General features: G+C 41.6%; 1 protein-coding gene across 2 annotated transcripts in view; it reads left to right on the top strand.

Moving 5' to 3' along the window:
• ATP9B (ATPase phospholipid transporting 9B (putative)) overlaps window positions 1-23,368 on the top strand; it is a 581,467-nt gene that overhangs the window by 219,941 nt on the left and 338,158 nt on the right. For both annotated transcript variants that reach the window (XM_073631215.1, XM_073631214.1), the window contains exon 8: window positions 1,442-1,536. In XM_073631215.1, coding sequence (XP_073487316.1) covers window positions 1,442-1,536 — 95 coding nt within the window. The remainder of the gene's footprint in view (window positions 1-1,441; window positions 1,537-23,368) is intronic.

The following is a 23,368-nucleotide window of genomic DNA, read 5'->3' as shown; positions in this document are numbered from 1 at the left end:
GTAAAGACATCCCCAAAAAGACTTGCAGCTGTAATTGCAGTGAAAGTTGGTTCTACAAAGTATTGACTTAGGGGGGCTGAATACAAATGCACAACACACCTTTCACATATTTATTTGTAAAACATTTTAAAACCATTTATCATTTTCCTTCCACTTCACATATAGCTGTTCTTCAGATCCCAGGCACTGGCATGTTTTCTAAGGGAAGCCAGCTGTGGCTCCTTGCAGCTTCACACTGCACTGTGTGTATAGTCCTGCAGCCTTCTGTGACGTGCTTCCACTGCGATCGCCTATGCAGTTGGAACGGAAGTGGGAGCGGTGACCTGCTGAACCTAGGTACCTGTGCCACCTCAAAAAACGAAACAAACCTCCAAAAGTGGGAGAGGAGGGGGGAGAGAGGTGGTAAAGTGGAATTTCCCTTTTCGGATGAAATTCTGCTTTAACCTGTTGTTGCTGAGCACCCGTAAATATGTGGCCTCTCCCTGGGCGCCGAGCGCCCGCATATTTGTGTGCACTAGCGACAACAGTGCTGTGCCAAGAGTGCGCGCCTTGCGCGCTCCCAGCACAGTGACTGACGGCTCACGAAACGTTTCCGATCATGTGACCGCCGTGATAGCCAGTCATGGCCTCCTGGCATAGCAAACCCCGCAAAGGGCTGGCGGCAGCCGGCATCCAGGGGTTAAGGCTCATCATTCTTTCAGATAGCAGTCTTCCTAGTTCTGGAAATCCAGACTTTTTTGGTGCCTCTGCTTGTTAGTGCAATCTCCATATTAACCCTCCTCCCTTTTTTTTATCTAGCTCTTTTGATGCAGTGTCTACTTTAAATATTTTTCTAGTAAGATTTCCACATCCGTTGGATCTCTTAGTGGCTGTCGCCCACCCCTTAGTTGGATTGCTTTTGGATGTCCCATATTCCCATATTCCCAGGAATGAATGCATTCCTGTAGCCCTCAATGGATGTTACGAAAATAAGATTTTTGTACTGATTTTTTTTTTTTTTTTTTTTTACTGAAGTGTCCATTGAGGGACACAAGTCCTACTTCTCCTGTTTATTACCCCCATGTACTGCTTGCTCACAAAACTGAAGCATTACCGTTACCCATTATATGGGAGATGGCCTACAATGTTTTTTTCTGTCTGCCGGTGTCCACCTTTTGTAGGCAGCTGCATTCAACCTATATGTAAAAGAATTACCGAATTTGTTTCTCTCTTAATGGACTTCAAGCAAAAGATTTTACGGCAAGTACAAAAATCATACTTTTTTTTTCAAATATTGTATTATCTGCTGTGTTACATGCTCAGAGTAGTTTTTTTTTTTTTTTTATCATTATGCAGTTGTTTAGTAATCCAATGCTGTACTTTATAATAAGCATTTCATTTGCAGTATATTCCTTAACAATAGTAAGAATAGAACTCTCCCCTTCTTTCCCCTCCTTTTTAGGATCTTGCTTCATTCGCACTGATCAGCTAGATGGTGAAACAGACTGGAAACTGAAAATTGCAGTGAGCTGTACGCAAAGATTACCAGCTTTAGGAGTAAGTGTTGTCTTTATTTACACCACAGACATAAGATTTTCAGTGCATATTAAAAAGCATATCTAAAACATTTATATTGTTTGTTGTATTTTGTAATTTAGCTGTAGCTATTCACTGCTATATTACATAAGCCCAATCATAAAATTCTGTCTGTTAATTGCTTCTCTGTAGCCAGTCAGAATATAAACCCCACTTTTAGTAGTGCTGCCTAGTGTAGTTTAACAACTAGCATCCTTTATGGACCTTTCCACACTGATGCACTTTTGATGCATTCCCATTGATTTACAATGGAAGGCATCTTTTTTGGTGCACTTTTGAAAAACCGCACCAAAGATGCATCATGCAGGACTTTCTAAAGCACAGTGCACCTCCAGTGTGAACAGTTACATAGGGTTTAATGGGGGACAGTTTTCATGCACTTTTGGTGCCCTGAAAAGTTCGCCAGTGTGTAGGGTTCTAAATACTTACCTTTTAGCTGGATTGGGCTTCCAGTGGGAAAATACCAAAATACATTATAGTAGGATTGAACTACCACTGGGACAATATTTCCTGGTTACTTCCTAGTTAGAGATGTAAAGCGGGAGCAACTGATTGGCTTCCTCCACCTGAAAAGTCAATTGGTTCCTCTTCTTTACACATTTCAGGCTGAGTCTTTTGCTACAACTGTGACCAGCAGCAAGCATTGGGCGGTTTGAACCTGTTAGAAGTAAAATTCAGGGTTGTAGTATTACTTTCTATTAGGTCACATCCATATATTTAAAAAAATATAAATCTTCTCAAATGTATAGGAGAAGTCCAAATAAATTTCCATAAAAAGTTCATAAAAAAGGAGCCACGCATGACGTCACCCACGACCATCTTACTGGATTATGTGAGTATACACAGAGCACTCTTTTGTGCATTTGTGACAAGTGCCAGAATTGTAAGTGGTTTTACATTTATGAAATAAATGAATATATAACAGAGCGCACTAGATTCTTTCTATTTGCTTATATATCGATATCCACGATCCCACAGAGGAGTTAGCTGTCTTGGATTCACTCAGACCATTGGGAGACTATTAGATCCCTTCATGGGAATGCTTGTTTGACCATCCTGTTGGTTCAGGGGGTCGTGGTCCTAAGGTGAGCAGCCATCTGTGTCGTGGGGCAATATTTTGACATCCCTTTTCCACTATCTGTGTGTATGGTGGAGGTGCTGTACATTATATGACACCTGCATGTTCTGTCCAGAGACACCACTTTGCACCATCTGGGATTTTTTTTAATGAACTTATTAATGGAAATTTATTTGGACTTTCTCTTATATATATTAATATTTCTTGCGCTGTACTATTTTCATTTATTAGCTTATTTGAAGGTGTTGTGTAATTAGCCTTGAGTGTTCAGCTGCAATTATTAGTATTTACGAATTATTTGCGCTGATTATTTTTAGTTTATGTTCGGGAACATCAACTGAGCGGGTGAAATTATTCAACCTAAATGTAGGGTTTGGTTTAGGCCAGGTCAGGGTGACAATTTAAAGTCTGTCAGCACCAGCAAACTATTCCACCCAGCTCTGCTTATGTAGAAAGATCTAAGTACCTTATCTAACCATAATTTCCTCAAGCAAGAGGTTTCTGACCAAGCTACTGCCTCCCTGCCCCAGGCAAATAAACACACCTTTAAGCTTAGGCGATTTGAGCTTTCTGAAAGTTAGATGATCAACAACCCTCTACCTGTTCAAGTGTTCTTCCACATGGCTATTTGTAGGTAGCTTATGAGCCTAGTATACATTTTTTTGTGCATTTCAGTGCATGGGAAGCTGAATACATTGGACAAGCATGCGCAGGTAAACACTGATACAAAGAAGCATTGGCCTTTACAAGAGTAATACTTTTATACAGCTGTTCACTTGAATGGCAGGCTGTGCGCAGCATGTGTACCTTCCTAGGCATGGAAAAGAAACGAGAAATCTACATTAAGTGTATAAAAATCCTACATTTAGCTGTTTGCATGATCCCTAATTCTGCCTACATATTTTACTTCCCTTTTAGCTGTAAGGCCAGCTTCTGCACTGTCAGTACTGGGTGCTTAGTAAGAGAGATGGCAACATCATATCTGAAGTGTTTCATATTATATGTGCTGATATTTAGTATAATTTGTACTGGTATTGGGTGGTTATGGTGTTAGAATAGCACACCATCATGCAGAATGTATACATGTATCTGAAGCATCCAGAGCAATCATTTCAAAAATAAAAAATGTCAGCTAGGGAACACTTACCTGGCAATAGAATTGCTTAATTTCAATTCACTCAATCCTATGGGGTCACTTCCTTGCTGCCTGAACCAGCAAAAGTGTTGCTCCTATGCTAGCAATTTAGTTTTATGCAGCAAATGAAAACTTCTATTACTGATAATGAAATTTGAATTTCTGTGATTTTGTTGCTGGGTAACTTTTTCCTTATTCTTCAGGACAAAGCAGCTGCATAACATGGGGTACATACTGTAGTAAGAAGCAAGTGCTGGCAGTACAAAAAAAAGAAGCATTGACCGTTGTCATTGGTTTATTTTTTGGAAGAAGCTGTCAAGAATGGCAGTTTCCATGTATCTCTGAGCCTACAGCCTCTCTCACCTTGCGACTTGCTTTGTTGCAGCCTGATCACTATGGGAGAGTAGACTGAGGAAATAACTTTCTTCTGCCTGCAGAAGACTGATAACATCATAGTAGACAAAGTCTCTAGACTAAAATAAAAAGGACTGTTTTTAATGATAAATATCATAGGTTTTTTAAATGATACTATTGATATATACAGTTGTGCTCATAAGTTTACATACCCTGGCAGAATTTATGATTTTTTTGGCCATTGTTCAGAGAATATGAATGATAACACAAACACTTTTCTTTCACCCATGGTTAGTGTTTGGCTGAAGCCATTTATTATCAATCAACTGTGTTTACTCTTTTTAAATCATAATGGCAAGAGAAACTACCCAAATGACCCTGATCAAAAGTTTACATACCCTGGTGATTTTGGCCTGATAACATGCACACAAGTTGACACAAAGGGGTTTGAATGGCTATTAAAGGTAACCATCCTCAAAGATGTACAGGTAGCACTGCTTTTTCCCAGCAGTGCGTCTATGCAGTCATGACTGCCTGTTCCTACAAGATACTTATGTGGGGACTTCACATCTGTATATCCCTCTCCCCCCTTCCTTCCTGTCATTTCCACGGTCTGTGTGAAGTTGATCCTCTATGTAAACATCCCTTATGACAGTAATAGAAAGTGACAGGTACTCTTTATGGAGAAATCTGGGGTCTAAAATACCCCAAATCCCTCCTCTGCCCTTAAAAGTATTCAAAACGCCAAGATCGGCGTATTTGAATACTGTGGATTTTTTTAAAATGGCACAGTTGGTCGCTGAGTAAAGCGGAAATGACGTTGTAACATACAACCACCTGAGCGTACCACGTGCAGGTACGTGATTTTGCGGAAAGTGGTTAAAACTATGAAACAGGCAAAATTTTATTTTTTTTCAGGTATTTACCAAAACATTTTCAAGCTATAATTATATAGTGGATATGGGCTCGCTCCCAGGTTTAATTTAACGGTATATACATCCAAATCTGACGAAGGGTTTAGGAATCACTTAAGAATAGCCCCCCCCCCCCCTTTTCAAGGGACCAAACGTAATTGGACAATTGAATCAAAGCCTGGTGTGGACTACTCCTTCATTATTTATTCATCAATTAGGCAGGTAAAAGGTCTGGAGTTTATTTTAAGTGTGGTATTTGCATTTGGAATCTATTGCTGTGAACCTACATCATGCGTTCAAAGGAGCTGTCCTGCTCATTCAGCTATCACAGGTGAATGTAAACAAAGGAGTAGGGATGTCTCAAAATAAACAAAAAAATGGCATGGGGGTCCCCCACAATTCATACCAGCCCTTGGGGTCTGGTATGGATTTTAACCTCTTAAGGACCAAGCCTCTTTCTGAGATTTGGTGTTTACAAGTTAAAAACTGTTTGTTTTTTTGCTAGAAAATTACTTAGAACCCCCAAACATTATATATATATATATATATATATATATATATATATATATATATATATATATATATATATATATATATATATATTTTTTTTTTTTTTCTAACACCCTAGAGAATAAAATGGCGGTCATTGCAATACTTTCTGTCACACTGCATTTGCGCAGCGGTCTTACAAGCCCCCTTTTTTTTTAGAAAAAAAATATACTTTTTTGAATTAAAAAATAAGACAACAGTAAGGTTAGCCCATTTTTTTAAATATTGTGAATGATAATGTTACGCCGAGTGAATTGATACCCTACATGTTACGCTTCAAAATTGCGCCCGCTCGTGGAATGGCATCAAACTCTTTCCCTTAAAAATCCCCATAGGCGATGTTTAAAAAATTCTACAGGTTGCATGTTTTGAGTTACAGAGGAGGTCTAGGGCTAGAATTATTGCTCTCACTCACTAATCACAGCGATACCTCACATGTGTGGTTTGAACACCATTTTCATATGCGGGCGTTACTCGCATATGCGTTCGCTTCTGCACGCAAGCTTGGCGGGACGGGGCGCGTTGAATTATTTTTTTATTATTTATTTTACCTTTTATTTTTACACTGTTCTTTAAAAAAAGCATGACAGGACCTCTTAAATATAAGATCTTGGGTCAAAAAGACCTCAGATCTCATATTTACACTAAAATGCAATAAAAAAAAAAAAAGAAAATGTCCCTTTAAGAGCTATGGGCGGAAGTGACATTTAGACGTCTCTTCCGCCCTGCAGTGATATGGAGACGGGTGGGGGCCATCTTCCCCTCACTTGTCTCCATACCTAACAGGTTCACTGCCGATGGCTCCGTGGTTAGCAGTGGAGGGCACCACAGCGCGGCGGGTGGGGGGGGCTCTCACCCGCTGTCGATAAAAGTGATGTTGCAGTGAATCTGCTGCAGAGACCACTTTTATCTAAAAGCGGACCGCCAGCTGAAGATGAGGATACCAGGGTTATGGCAGCTAGCTGCTGCCATAACAATGATACTCCTCTTCAAAGTGGCAACGTAAAACGACGGCGGGCGGTCCGTAAGTGGTTAAGGGACCCCATGCCAAAAAATAAAAAGTGGGGGCAGGCCAGGAATGGGGAGGATGAGACTTCCCCCCCCCCCCCCAAACTATACCAGGCCATGTGCCCTCAACACGGTGGGGTACTTGATTCCTCCTGGCAAAGCACCTTGTTCACATGTTGATGAGGACAAGGCAATAAATCTTCCCCACTTCCCTGGCCAAGTGGTTGTCTGAGTCTGCAGTTGGGGGGCTTGCCGCAATCTGGAAGCCCCCTTTAACAATAAGGAGGCCCTTAGATACCGGCTCCCCCATGTGAATGAGTAAGGGGTGCATTGCATCACTATTCTTTTACCAAAAATATCAAGTAAAAATCAAAAAACACAGCACATTCCTCGTCAGGCAAGTGATGGGATCTCTCAGGAGTTGCATCTCTCAGTCCCTGTTAACCTAAGTGAAGAGGTAGGGTCACCCGGATGACCCCGCCTCTTTGTTTACTTTGGTGGTGGGGACTCAGAGATTCACATCCGATCCCTTCACTTGCCTGGAAAGGAATGACATTTATACTCCTCCCCATCGCCAAAAAACGGGGAGGGGTCACCCGTGACCTCATTGACCACATATGGATGGTTCATATTTGGTCGACTGCATCACTTGTTGACCCCGCCCCTTTGTTTACCTCTGCAGTGGGGAGTCCGGAGATGTTGTTTGGCTATGGGAGTGGTCCGGTGTCAGGTGGTGTTTTTTTGTTCATGTGGGTTGGCAGCTGTCATTCATTGTGATTGCGTGGACGTACATCACTGGATGTCATGACAATGGAAGGCATTTATGCCGCCTTCTTTTTTTTTTTTTTTGGCATGGGGCTGCCTTTAAAATCAATACCAGACCCAAAGGCCCAAATATGGATGGTGGCGGGACCCCAATGCTGTTTTTTTTGTTTAATATCCAGGCTTTTGTTTACAGTCTGTTGTCAGCTGTGAATCCCTGGTTGACAGCAGGGATGAGTCACTGGTTTGCTAGGACGCTGGTGTTAAGCTAAGTGTTAGCTTCTTAACGACCAGCTACTAACCTCATAAATTCATAGCATGTGGTTAGGTCACCACTTATTTAGTGAATTTATTTATTTATTTTTTTTATTTGTGAATTGACCTTTATGTCCGTATATTGTGTATTTAGCTTGCCTGTGGTATTTTTGTGGTAAATTCTGCATAAACTGATAGTGAATTACCTTTTTCAATTTCACATGCAATATTTGGATTAAATGAGTCACGTGATCCAAATATCGCATGCTATATTGTTTAGTAAATTGAACCCATAGTGACCCTAATTTTCATGGAATCTGTTCATTGTGTATGGTAACAAAGGATGCGTAGTAAGAAAGGGAAGGAAGGGGTCAAGAGGAGATCCCCCCCAAAAAAAGATGGTCCGCTCAAGAACAAACAGTTGAACCTACAAAAACTTTATTGTGTCACAATATGTAGAAACATAATCCAACAACCATGTGTATTTAAAAATAGGGCAGATAAAAGTCCTATTGTGTGCTGGTGGCCACCACAGACATTACACATATATCTCATGCATTCATGCACTCACACTCATCAATTAAAGTCACTAGAGACCCGGGTCTATACTATTTCACTGGAATTCCAGAGCTGGATTGGCTACATAAGTGGGTAGACTAGGTCCTTGTAGGTAAAGTGCAAGTGCTAATACACAACAAAAGTCCCCTCGGATGTGAACCAATGGCTGGTTAGACATATGTATGTGTCATTCAACCAGAGCCAAGGAAGGAAACGGTGTCCTGATTGCGTAGTAGGTGCGTAAAGGATGCGTAGTACCTGATGGTGCCAGCACTATCATCCAATGACTGTATTAATAAGAGGCAACTTTTTTTAAGCTCTGGTTTTGTGAATATATTATTGATTAGCTTAATGTTTTCTTTTTTTTTAAAGTTTTGATAATAATACTACACCATAAAATTCACTGTTATCTCCTGTATTCAAACCCTAGACAAGCCTTGACTACCCATTCTCCTCTGTCAAATTTTAGTCTCACAGTTTTAACAGTGCTTTTGTTGTTGTACGTGTAATATGATAAATTAGTAAATCCTGTCCATACAGTGAATCAGTGTTTCTTGATGCACTCAATTACATGCCCTTCTATCAGCCAATATTGCTGCTGTTTTGTTAACATTCCTCAGCTTAAAGGTGTTTCCTTCCTTCGTAACACCTGCTGTGAAAATGGCACAGATTACTTGTTATTATATAACAACACAAACACTGGTATCTGATTTCACATATCATTAAGTCATCCTTTATCCTCTAGTTGGTCAGGTATCTTTTCATGTAATTTACCATCTGCTATTCTTTTGCATACCTTAGACAAGATATAATTCAAGTAAGCTTTATCTTCTCTGACTTAATAAACGATCAATAATTACCAATCAGAAATGATTTTATTTTCTTGGTAAATATAAACATTGATGATAAATCTATTATATAATAGCAAACTTCAGATATTGGATTAAAATGTTGAGCGAGAGAATGTTTCAACGCTTCGCCTTCCAATAATTCTTGAATGCCACCTGCTGGCCTATAGACAATATCGTCACTAAAACCATTTGTATACAGTACAGAGTGCTGTTGGAAAAAGAAGAAAAGACACTTTGGCTTCTGTGCATTTCTCATGCTTATCAGGAAATCTGTGGAAAAAGATATTGTATATTTTTTTATGTTTTGCTTTGTGAATATGTAGAAATAACTGATATTCATTGCCATTGTCAAACAGTTTTAAGTAGTAACCGTGTGGTGTTTCATTCTCACTGACAAGCATACAGTATATAAAATTATTATAAGGGATTTATATAGCACCGACAGTTTTCACAGCGCTTTACAACATAAGGGCAGACAGTACAATTACAATACAGTTTAATACAGTAGGAATCAGAGGGCCCTGCTTTTTTAGAGCTTACAATCTCAGAGGGAGGGGCAAGAGATACAAAAGGCAGACATCCCAACCTGCAAAAACTAATTTCAGGGAGGTGGCAAGCTCATTTCAGAGAGGTCACGCTCTATGCCGACAACCCCCCCCCCTCCCCCATTCATAATAAAATACTATAATAAAATAATACTTTAAAGTTAGTTATTAATATAATGCTATAATAAAATAATTCTTTAAAAAATAATGTTGTGTCACACTCACCAACAATGCACCCTCACTGTGCCCATTTGCAGCCTCACTGTGCCCATCTGCAGCCTCATCAGTGCCCATCTGCAGCCTCACTGTGCCAACAATGCACCCTCACTGTTCCCATCTGTATCCTCATCAGTGCACATCTGCAGCCTCGCCAGTACCTTGATTACACACAGCGGGTGTCTCCCGCTGTGTCATGCAGCTGCAGTTTTAACTGTTCGGCGGCCGTCCACTGTAACAAATCCCCGCCTCCTCATCCATGATAGACGGTCAACTGAACACTGATACAATGCTGGGAAATTAAATCAGTGTTCCGTCTATCATGGATGAAGAGGCGGGGCTTTGTTACAACGGACGGCCGCCGAACAGATAAGACTGCAGCTGCATGACACAGTGGGAGAAACCTGCTGTTTGTGATTACTCCAGGCTGAGTGGCAGTGCAGGCTCAGCCGGGTGATCGTGCCGCAGTCGTGGGTGTCCTTGAGCCTGCCGTCAAATGTGGGAGTATCCCGCGAGTCGCGGAAGACTTGAGATGTCTGAAAAGGTAATAGCTGTGGGGGGATATGCTGATTGAGAAAATAAATGTACAGTTGTTAGGTGGGGGTTTCATAGGCCTCTTAAGAGATGAGTTTTCAGTGATTATCTGAAAGTGGATGGAGTAGGAGAGAGTCGGACAGATTGGGGTAAGGAGTTCCAGAGGATGGGAGAGGCTCTGGAGAAGTCCTGGAGGCGAACATTGGATGAGGTGACAAGAAAGCTAGCGAACAGGAGGTAAAAAAAATGGATAGAAAACAGAGGCCCATTAGGTGGAAACAGCCAAAGGGGATTTTTTTTCTCTTTGCTGAAAGTTTCTTTTGGGTGTAGCTGCCATTATTGTACTGGTGGCACCTTGATGGAGATGAGCTGAATTCTGTGTGTGTGTACGCACGCATGCACTGCACTGCAGGGAAGGATGGATTGTGAGAAATACAACGAAGCATTACAACTATTTTGGGCTAAAGTAATTTTTTTCAGTAAGACAGTGTGTCAAAAATACATTGAAGTGGCCTAGGAAAACAACAAAAACATTTAAAGTCCTACTATTGCACTTTGTAGCCATTGCAGTTAGGAATTTGTGCCACTGTATGAAAAGTACAGTGAACGGACCTTAACGGTCTAACCTGAACAACCTTGAAAAAAATATATACTTTAAAGCTTCTGGGCATAAGAAAAAATGGCCCTTGCAATAGGTTTAAATGCTTTTTAAGTCTGACGGTAAATAAATAAGGTGTAAAACCTTATTGCTCGCTCCATCAGGCTTCCACCACTTTGTCGCCAGTCCCCCAAAGCCACTGCCCTTCACTGCTCTGCCAATTGCAGGCTTCCTGACGCCATCACATACAATGTAGGACCAGCAGTCGTGTACTCCATATGGTAGGGTAGTGAGCCCCCAGCCCAGAGAGTCATAAAGAAGAGAAGGCCATCTGCCCGGGAGCAAGGAATAAGATAAGTATTATTCATCATCCCCTAGAACTAACAAGCTTTTAACTATTGCAGCATGTATGCGTGTTCGAATTTGTGAAAATCACTGCTAAACAATGTACAAGCTGGCCCAAATGAACTATGTTCCTTACTAACACGTGAGGCCGCTGGATGCACGATATTATCTGTATATAGCTGTGGCTACATACAGCATACCGCACTATGTTCTGGGTGCGAGCCAAGACTTCCTGTCTCATACATGGAACATAGAGTCTACCATGGCGGTGCTCAGAGCAAGTGATGTATTCTAGCAATGAATACAAAGCTTCCTCTCATTCTCTTAGTCAGAGATATCACAACCTAATGATATCACAACCAAATTGATTGATAAAATATGTTGCTTGCTCTGAGCGGCTGAGCACTGCTGCGGTAGACTCTTCTGTGTTCCGTGTATGAGACAGGAAGTCTCAGCTCTCACCCGAAACAGTGCGGTATGCTGTATGTAGCCACAGCTACATACACTCTATACTGCACATCCAACGGCCTCACAGGTCAGTGAGGGACATAGTTCTTTCATATATAACTTTTTCATATGCTATGATATGGTTAACTGCATTCATCCATTCTTTGATAGAAGAAGTTATAACTTGCATCCATCTCTTAGGAATTTGCTTTTGAGCCTGAAAAAGTGTTTTTTGCAAAAGGATCTTTAGATGTCCTGATCATTCTTCATCATTCAACACCCCCAACAAACATACTTCAGGGGTACAAGGCACCAATCTTTTAATCATTTCAGATCATTTTTTTATTACCTGACTCCAATATCCCATTACCTCCCTACATGGCCAAATCAGATGTCAGAAATCTGCTTCATCTTGATGACATCACAAACATTATGATGTTGGCCTTCTACCCATTTTATATAGTCTAATAGGACTAAGATATATCTGGTGCATTATATACATGGTGTCATCCTATTATTATCTATTGGTGATACCAACAAATGCGAGGAGCATATATCCTCCCATTTCTTATCTGTCATTTCTGGGATCAAAACCTGCCATTTATATCTTATTTTCAATGGTTCTCTGTCTATTTTAGCTTGTACTAGAAATGAGTACAATATTGATATCAGTCTCTTCGGCCCCTGTGACTTCAGAATTCCTATAAGGGGGCGTTTTGATATCTTAAGATTCTGTTTGCCAAATTGCGACAGAAGTTTCAATCTGGATTTCCTCTCAGCTGTTCAAATACTGGATTATTGAAGATGGGAATATCCTGGGGAATATCCCTAAACCCTACTATTCCCTTAGCTTCTTTCCACACCACTCGTGCCATTGTAAACATGGGGATCTTAATTTTTGGTAGCCTTGCTGTTTCTGCCTCCAATCCTACCACTAAATCCTCTACCCGGAGTATTTCCAATTGGTACTTTTCCACTACTCCTGCTCTTTCCTGTCTTATCTATGTCTGTAGCTGTTTTAACTGCCCTGCCAGGTAATATAAATATATATCTGGAAATGCCATCCCTACTTCAGTTTTCAGTCGTTGTAAAGTTGTTATTTTAAGTTTGGATCTACCATTAGCCCATATACATTTTATAAATCTGGATTTTTGTATAACTACTGAAGAATGGGCTAATACATATAAACATTTGGGTAACACTATTGTCTTAATTAAGTTTATTCTTCCTGCCACCGAAAAAGGAAGCTTTGACCATATTCTCAACCTGCATTTAATTTGTTCCAATAGGGGATTAACATTGATTGCCGGCTATTTCTCGGAATCCACCGTAATTTGAATACCCAAATATTTAAATGAATCCACTATCTTCAACGAGGGAAATTGCTCCACATTCCTCTGTATATCATGTCTAAGTGGCATTAAAACAGATTTCTGCAAACTGATTTTTTAATCCTGAATATTTCCCAAATATTTGTTTCCTTGCTTCCGTTAAGGAGTTTTGTATGTCTCCCATATACAGTATTATATGATCCACATAAAGACCAATGACCTCCTTCCTATTTCCCATTACCATTCCTTTATATTCCTCTGATTTCCTAAACCTCAAAGCAAGCGTCTCTATTGCTATAGCAAAAAGAGGGAGAGATGGAGGACATCCCTGTCTTGTCCCTCTCTCTAATCCTATTGTGGATGACATTAATCCATTAACCAAAAGAGTTGAACGAAATTGACTATAAATTATGGCTATCCATTTTTTAAATCTTTCTCTGAAACCAAACTGTTCCAATGATTTCTGTAAATACAACCGTTCAATAGAGTCAAATGCCCTTTCCGTATCTTAAGATGCCAGATTTGTTTTTGTTTTTTTATGAAAATTTAGATTTGGTAAACAATAATGCAGTTATTGTGTGACATAACAAAATGCAACAGCCACCATTTTATTCTAGAGAGTCTTTGCTTTCAGAAAATATATAACGTTTTGAAGTTTTAAAAAATCTTCAGTCCAAAAATGTGCATTTTATTGTGGGAAAAAAAATTAAAAGGTTAACAGCTGTTGTTTCTCATTTAATATTTTAGGCTTGTTTGGCTTCTGACTTAATAAAATGAAAATATTTTAAACCTAAAATTTAGATATTTGGCTTAAGCCTTTACTACATGGAGATGAAGTTATGTATTTGAGTTATTCTTGTGATTTGAGTGTACAGTATTTAGTTATTTATGTTTTTTGCAGCCAACACATGCCAGTGAGTGTCAGTCATTTTGATTTCAATGTCTGTCTTATGTCATGGATTGTGAGTATCTTGTATTGTCATGAACCGTCAGCCGCATCATCTGCACAGCTCTGTAACATTATCCTCGGTGACACCCGGAACAAATAAACCTGCTTCTGAGCTTTTCGTAAAGAACAGATGACACCGACAAAGATGATCAGTGCAGATTTTGTTGTCTTCCTAAACCACTTAGAATGATCAGACAATTAAATTTTCAACACATCCTTTAATAATAGCTGTCTTGCAATACCTGTAACCTGCAGGTTAGGTTTCCTGTGGTTTCATACTCATAAGTGGTGCAGTATTTTTTGTGTCAGCCTTCATGTAGTGAAACATTCATTCCCATCTTATTTGATCAAGTAAATTTATTAGCAGCAGTGAGGTAAGTGTAATTTTCAATAAATGGTGACTCGCTGATTTATATCAAAAGATCCATACAGCAGTAAACAATACCATTTACATTTAATTAGTTTTATTGAACCAGGGGCCATTTTATCTGTAATGAACCACATGTTATGATTAAGGATGTATTTTAATGATCTCTAAGTTGGGTGAACAAATGTTGCCCTTGACCTAATGGGGGAGGTTTCCCTGTCTTATTGATAACCTCCAAGTCATTTCTGTATTATTATACTGACGTGTAAAGAAAAACATCCCCATTATCATGTTGTCTCCTAGTCATTTTGTGACTAATGTAGATGAATGAAATCCATCTCCGAGACCCATTTTACATATGTTACTCTCAAAGGGGCTATAGCAGAAAGCTGTCCTTGAAAGCAGACTACACTAACCGTGTATTGCCTTTGATGAGCACCCTTCACTTGACAGTTTTCATTTTTTGTACTCAAGCTTGTGCATTTAATAGTGGCTCTTAAAAAAGTGGGTTAGTCTACAAACTGTATATAAGTAATGCTTTATAATCCCTTATTTTACTCATATACAGTATGTTAAATATCAATTGTCTGCATGTTTGTGCTTTTGTGGGAGGGGGTCACTTTCAGTTATGTTGTAATGTGTAAAAAAAATAAAGATGTAACCTATTGTAGCCAATCAGGTACTAAATCATGTGATCTAATGTAGGTCTCTGAATCTGACTGCCCATCAGACTGCCCGCCTATCTGCAAATCTTCTTGGCCACTGCACTGTATAGATACTCTTATTTCTTTATTGTACATCACGGGAAACAGAGCACCATAATAATGACTAATTGGGTTATACGCTACCTTTAGATGATTGGATACTGGCAACCAATAGAAAGACGGTTCCTCCCATATAACCCCTCCTATACAGGAAATACCTCCGTTTTTTCACCAGTGTCTTGAAGGTGATGGTCACGGCTGTTGAAGCTCTTCAAAATTTTTCAAATAAATGTCCCAGTGAGGATGTTATAATCGGATCCATACGGATGGCATAAGAAAGCTAAAGTGGATGGTACCCGAGCCTTGGTTCAAGAGTGAAGTTTTGCTTGTAATGTGTCCTGTATGGCGCTGGGCCCTTGTTAAAGCTGGTATTCCTTGTCATAACTTGCCCAAGGTAAACCAGAAGGGTGCCTTACAGGTCCAAGGATGTGGACCCCAAAAAATGGGGGACTCGGTCCTTGAAGGTCCTCTGAGGCGCTACCCGCCGTGATGGGGGAAGATTGGGCCTAGTAAAACAGGCCCTGCTGCTTGGGACGGTGAGTACTCCCTTTGGGAATTTTTTTATACACATATTCCCTCTGTTTCACTGAAAACCTTATGCGTGTGTGTGGAAGTTACAGATGGCTGGTATGGTGACTTATGGCGGACGTACGCAGGTGTGCGCATGCGCCAAGTGCGCGCCGCCATTGTGCGTGTGCGCCATCGGTGTGTGCATGAGCCACTGCTGTGCACGTCACAGATACGGCGCGTGCGCGGCGTGCGTCTGGGCACGGCAGATGCACCATGCGGCGTGCATGCCGCTGGTCATGCGCGCATGTGCTCAGTCCACTGCCAGGTTAGGCTTTATAAGAAGCTGGAGCTCCTGGCGTGTGCTGGGACAGCACAGAGCGATACTTGGGCACGTGAGTCTGGAGGTTTTTGGACACAGTTAAACGCTGGTTACAGCTCGTGGGGAGTACTTTTTTCCTCATATGCAAGCAATGACCAGCCCCATGCTGATGCAGCCTCAGTCTCCCCTGAAAGACCTGCGGCATCTGGCTTGGCTGAGCCATTGCATTTGTCAGGCATAGTGGCCACTACCAATATTCCTGCCTCGGCTTATGTTACTAAGGATGATTTGGCATCTGCATTAGCGGGCCTTGAAGGCAAAATAGCTGGCATGATTGCTTCTGTAATACAGGGAGGGAAGAAGCATAATAGATCTCCCTTCCCTGAGCCCGGGCCAAGTGGAGAATCACTAGAGCACCAGGACACTTATAGCCAGATGGGTCCAGGTGATCTGGAACCAGAGTGGGCAGAGGATTTGGAGGAGGTGGCCATAAAGGACCGGGAGGAAGGAGAGGCTGAAGAATCCTCAGCTGAGGACTCAGGTTCAGAGGAGCCAATTTCACCCTCCCATTCCCAGAAATTGTTTATCCGATCTCTGACTGAGATGGTACGAGTCGGGTTTAAGTTACCCCCGGTTCAGGAGTCTGGACTCTCCTGTTCTACTTTGGGATCCTTGCGACCTCAGCAGGGTTCCCAAGCGTTCCCTTTGCATCCATTATTGGAGCAGGTGGTTTACGCAGACTGGGATCATCCTGACAGGATATACTTACCTCCAAAAAGGTTTTCTATCTTATATCCTATGGAGGAAAAGTTCAGGAAGAAATGGAGTACACCATTTCTTCAGTGAATAAGAATTTAACCTGCCCAGTGGATAATGCCCAGGTATTTAAGGATCCGGCCGATAAAAAGCTAGAGTCCTTATTAAAAGCCTCTTTTTCGGTGGCTGGTGCAGCAGTTCAGCCAGCAGTTGCAGCTATTGGGATTTGCCAATCCCTAAAAGACCGGTTTAAAAGGTTAATAAAAAACCTGCCTTGTCAGGAGGAATTTACCAAGGAATTTTCGGAGCTTCCTCATGCTCTATGTTTCGCAGTGGACTCAATCCAGCAAATGTCTTGTTTTGCGTTACTGTCCATACATATGCGCAGGGTTTTGTGGCTAAAGAACTGGTCTGCTGAGACGCCATGCAAGAGGCTACTTGCAGCTTTTCCCTTCCATGAAGAACGCTTGTTTGGCGAGGATCTGGATAAATGTATCCAAAAGATCACTGGAGGAAAGAGTGCCCTTCTCCCTACTAAAAAAAAGAGGGAAGCAACCCTCTTACAAAATTCCCAATGCTCCAGGACCTAGTGCTTCTTCCCCCAAGCGGTATCGACGGCCTCAGCCATCTGATTTTAAAAAGCCTCAGGGTCAGAGGAAGCCCTGGAATCAAAAGCCAGCCAAGTCCAACTCCAAGTCAACCTTGTGAAGGGACGCCCCCTATCTCACGGGTGGGGGGCAGGCTTCGGCTGTTTTTGGATGCATGGGAATATCTGGTCCAAGACAGATGGGTCATTTCCACTATAACACAGGGTTACAGAATAGAGTTCCGGGAATTTCCTCCAAACTGTTTTCTATACTCAAGGGTCCCGTCGGATCCAGAGAAAAGGAAATGCCTATTCCTAGCTTTGCAGCATCTGCTGAAACAAGGGGTAATTGTCAAAGTTCCGCACGAAGAAAGATTCAAGGGGTTTTACTCAAACCTTTTTACTGTGCCAAAACCAAATGGGGAACTAAGGCCCATTTTGGACCTCAAGGCTCTCAACCTCTTTGTAAATGTCCGGTCCTTCCGTATGGAGTCGGTGCGTTCAATAATAAAATCTCTGAGAAAGAGAGATTATTTAGCGTCTATAGATATCAAGAACGCATACCTTCATGTACCGATCTTCGGACCACATCAAAGGTTTCTGCGTTTCGCAGTAGAGGGTCGTCATTTTCAATTCGTGGCACTGCCATTCGGTCTAGCCACGGCCCCCAGGGTTTTCACAAAAATTCTGGCCCCGTTGTTGGCATCCCTAAGGTCCCAGAAGATCTCCGTGGTAGGATATCTGGACGATCTTCTCCTGAGGGATTGCTCTTGCCCCATCCTGATCCAAAACGTGTCAAGAACAGTGCGGGTTTTACAACGCCTAGGTTGGATTCTAAATGTGGACAAGTCGGCCCTTTGTCAGACCCAAGCCTTGGTGTATCTGGGTCTGGTCTTAAACACCGCCCAAGAAAGGGTGTTTTTACCCCCCCTGGAAGGTCAGGGAATATTTTTTGCTGAACTTGCTCAATTAGTCTATTGGCATTTCCCTGGGTAAAAAAGTTCAGCTTGTATATCTTTTAACAGCATTTGTGATTGATAAAAATGTAATATTTCCTAATCGTACAGTAAAGGACGCTCCCTTTCACTTTCTTTCGTTCTTTCGTTCTTTCGTTCTTTCGTTCTTTCGTTCTTTCTTTCTTTCGTTCTTTCTTGCCTCCCCCCCACCAACCTTTGCTGTTTTTTTTCCCTGTAAGATTCTTGTATTAAGTTGCAGCTGCTTCAAAATCACTGCAGCTTTCTTTGCAGATTTTGGGATCAGTTGTTATCTGCCACCTTAGGCACACACCTATCCTCCTCTTTGACTAGGAAGGATTTGTCTGCTACTGTCACTAACTTTATGGGGTTTATGTGCACTTGCAAAAGAGGTAAAGCTTCACTTTGCAAAAAATACTCAGAGGCAAAGAAAATAAAGAGTGGAAATGAAATGCCACAATGAAAATGAAATTCCAAGAGAAGGGCTACCCATGTGATCTTATCAATGACGCTTTTTTTGTCCCACATGAATCCTCTTCCTAAGGTTAAGGCCCCTAAAGAAGATTTAGGCACTAACCAGACAGATTTATTTCTAATTTTAATGACCGTTTTAAATCCATATCCAGAATCATTAAGAAACACTACAATATTTTACTATTGGACCAGCGTCTAGCTCCGGTTTTACCTGATGTTCCACATGTGACATTCTGCAAGGCTCGTACCATTAAGAACCTATTAGCACCCAGTAAAGTAACCAATCAAACATCTAAATCTCCATTCGACATCAGGTCATATTTTGATGACCGAAAGGGGATTTTTCAGTGTAAGAAAAGGGGATGCCTCACATGCCAATTTATTGCCCATGGCACCAAGACTATCACGACGAATTTAGGCAAAACATACGAGATCAGGCAATTTATCACTTGTTCGACAGACTAATCTATGTTTTGCGGTGTCCTCGTGGACTTTTCTACGTCGGTCGGACCATCATGGCCCTACGGGCCAGGGTGGGCGATCACCGTAGACTTATTTCCAAGGGGAGCGATGAACATAGTGTCCCTCGACACTTTCTACGCTTCCACAACAAGGATTTTAGACTTTTAGAAGTTTACATGATTGAAACTATTCCCAAAGGCACACTAACCAGCAACAAGAGATTCTCTTTACTTTGCAAACGTGAGGTATTTTGGATTTATATGTTCGACTCACTTGCCCCCAAGGGGTTAAATGAGGAACTGGAGACATGCAGTTTTGTGTGGAGTTTGGTGTCAATGGAAGCGTTTATTTTCCCTTTTTTTCTTAATTGAAGCAAATACCAATGTATGTTTTATTATGTTATTTATGTTTGCCATTGTGTCTTTTGAGCAACAGGGGATTTGGACTGGAGATAGAATCCTCCTCCCCCCCCCCCCCCGTTCTGGCATTGGGTTAACTACTCCCGCCCTTATTTTAATTCTGACTTCTAATTCCCTCCCTTTGCATTGCCCCTCCCCCTTTTCCCCTCCCCCTATTTCCCCCCCCCCCTATTTTTTCCCCCCACTTAATATTTTGTATTTAAACTTTGCAAGTTGCCTCTTTCCTTGACTATGAAAAAGTGCAAATGCGTGAAACGCGTCATCAAGGCAACCTGACAGAGGTCCCACTCAGTACCATGCCATGGTGATTACTCATCCATCCATCCACCCACCCTTGGGTGCTTCACATTGTCCACAGCAGTGCTCTCCAACCAACCTGCTGGCTCTATCTATTCCTTTCTGGCTGGCGGCTCATGTTTTCCATTGGATTTCCTGAGTGACACCACTCTTCCTTGAGGCTTTTTTCCACTCAGAGGGGACACAGACCGGTATGCTATCAGTTCCAGCTCACTTTATGGCGGCTTCCCTGTTTACCATGTCACCCCTTGATAGCTTTATTACATTTCCACTGGCTTCACTGAGTGCCACTGCCTCTCACTGAGGCTTTTTACCCAGAGGGGACACAGACCGGGATTTCAGCTGCTTAGCGCTATCAGCTGACTTTCCGGCGGTTCCCCTGTGTGAAGCCGCGCCCTCCTCCTCCAGCTAGGCTGACGTCATCGCCCCTCGGCACGGAGCCTCTGTGAGACTTTTCTCCTCTCGGCGGAATCACAGCCTGTCCTCATGTTACATCTACGGAACTGTCCCCTGGAGCTGGTGAGCCATCCCCTCTGGATCCCATAGCCAGTGGGCTAAGTGTGTGTCTCCTGGGTCTGTGGGCTGGGGCTTCCATCTTCCCTCCAACCCCCCTCAATGTGTTTACAGCCTGGGGTTAGGATTTTAGGATTTTTGGATGGATCTCCCGTTTTAGTCTGCCTGTTGCTGATTGGATTTTCTGTCTGTTATATACTTCTTATTCAAGTACAATATAGTGCTATCTATATGGGACTATTTTTATACATTGTTTACTAATTGCTTTTACTATATACATTGATTAAATCTCTCAACTTTTATTTTGGACTGCTGCTACTTGTCTGTGTGACATTCAGAGCGTTGGACATTATTTGTTTTTTGTTTTATATCTGTATCTATCAGTTACGGTTAGTCCAGCTGCACTGATTTCCCTTCCCTCCCCCTTTCCCTCCCCCGAGTTCAAGTCATGTGAGTCTACTCAGTACATGTTATGTACTACATGGCATGTTGATTGTTTATCACATATTCTTTGTTATTTTTTCACATGTCTTGATTGAGCTCCCCGGGTGTACACTCATTGGCGCTGGGTTTTTATTGTTTTTTTTAGTTATTGGAGTCTTGATCTTGGGGAATTGTCTTTTCACCATGAGGTGTTCCAAGTGCTTTGTGACAATTGGGGGACATTGGATCTTCTGGCATCCAGGCTCAACAACTAATTGGGCAGGTTTGTTGCCAGGTCCAGGGACCCATGGACCCTTGCAGTGAATATTGGTACCTAGTAACTCTGTGGGATCAGTTCCATCTGATCTATGTCTTTCCTTCTATACTGCTTCTTCCTCTTCTGCTCTGTAGGATTGAGATGCAAGGAATTCCAGTAATACTCATTGTACCAAGCTGGAACAGGAGGACATGGTATTTTAACACTCTCAGATTCCTAGCAGAATCTGTGGGCCCTCCCAGGTCATCGGTGCCAGTGTTAATTTCGTCGACTAAAAGGACTAAAACGTTTTAGTCGACTAAATGAAAACTATTTTTGTAGGGCTGGGAAAATTAAAGATTAATTCCTCAATTAATCGTTAACTTTTTTAATCAATCAAAATTCTTTTGATCGGTACTCACCTCTCCGCCGGCTTCCGGGTCTTCAGGGAGTTCCGTCGGAGATCCAGTGACGTCACGGACATCGACGTCACCGGACTCCTCCCCCCTTCCCCAAGTGCCTCCGTCTGCTAACGAAAGGAAGGGGGGAGGAGTCGGGTGACGTCAATGTCCGTGAAATCATAAATTGAGGAAGACAGATCCTAACGATTTGATTGAGCTCACTGGTCAAAGTATTCAGATAAATATCTATGTAAATCCTGGACTTGGCTATGAAAATCAACATATCTGAGGGCTTTCCTGGCTGTAAGTCAGTTTGACGATGAACTGACATTGGTTATCCAGTCCAATCAAGAAACATTTATGATGAGGGCACTTTTTTCCAAAGAGCTGACACTTTGCTGTCTCAACTGGTGATGGATGTCTCTGGCTCTCCATCGGTCCCCCTGATGCACAATGGTGCTATTTAAATTTGGAGGAAGTTCTGATTGAATGTAACGCCTACAGGGGAGGAGCTACGCATGACGTCAGCTAAAAGTAGTTGGATCAGTATGTGCGTTATAATCGAAATTAGTCGATTAATCGATTTAAAAAATCGATTAATCGAACACAAAAAATTTAATCAGTAGCAGCCCTATATTTTAGTCGACTAAAATACGACTAAAACTAAAACAACTGAGATGACTAAAATACGACTAAAACTAAAATGGCATTTTAGTCAAAAGACTTAAATGGGACTAAAACTAAATGCCATTTTAGTCAAAAGACTAAGACCAAAACTAAATTGAAATTTGACTTCAAAATGAACACTGGTCTGTAGTGCATGTTCATACCTCAATACCATAAATAATAACATTCGATTTTTCACTCCAGCAGTATATATATAATGAGTTTGGAAATTGTAGAGAAATGTTTAAATAATGCAATACAATTTAATTACACCCATTAGATTTTAGATAACTAAAATGAGTTTTAGTCGACTAAAATGTACTGGAGATTTTAGTCGACTAAAACGTAGGACATTTTAGTTGACTAAAATGTACTAGAGATTTAGTCGACTAAATATGTCTAAAACAATTGCAGAAAATGGGACTAAAACTAAAATGCCATTTAGTCCTAAGACTAGGACTAAAACTAAATCGAAATTTGCTGCCAAAATTAACACTGATCGGGGCCTTTTGTACCAAGGGCTAGTCCTGGGGTTACAGTTCCTGGCTTTAACAGTGTGGCTGTTGAAGCCCAGGTGGTGAGAGAAAGGTGCCTTTTGAATTCGGTCAACTTCCCTTAAAATCTACCATCGCACCAAGAAGGCCTACTTCGCTTGGTTTGAGGCAGGAAATTCCATCCTAGGTAGTACTCTGTGGGACTCATTTTGTCCTTTTCTCAGTCTGGTCTAGACTAGCATCTGGCCTTGAGTACCATTAAGGGGCAAATCTCAGCCTTGGCCATTTTGTTGCAGAGACCATTGGCATCTCATTCCTTAGCCTTTGTTCAGGGTACAGCACAGGTTGCTCCCCCTGTTTGATCCCAGTTGACATTGTGGGACCTTAACTTGGTTCTCTTGGCTCTTCAGAGGTCATCCTTTAATCCTTTTAGGGTAATTCCCTTTTCTGACCTCCCTCACAGTGCATGATATTACTTCCCTCTGTCCTGCTTTGAAACATCTCATGGAAATTTCGCTCCACTATCTGGATGTATATATGCTTTGAGGATCTATCGTAACTCTTGGCTACCACCTGCTTTGGATAGTCAGATTGCCTGTTTGTCCTTCCTGCACCACCATTGCTAGGTGAATTAGAGAAGTCATCATGGTCTCAAGGATAGGGTTTCACCCTACCTTGTTAAG

The sequence above is a fragment of the Aquarana catesbeiana genome, linkage group LG05 (genome assembly GCF_042186555.1).
Source record: "Aquarana catesbeiana isolate 2022-GZ linkage group LG05, ASM4218655v1, whole genome shotgun sequence".
Taxonomy (NCBI): domain Eukaryota; kingdom Metazoa; phylum Chordata; class Amphibia; order Anura; family Ranidae; genus Aquarana; species Aquarana catesbeiana.
Note: the sequence above shows the minus strand (reverse complement) of the source record. Positions and strands in the feature narration are given on the sequence as shown.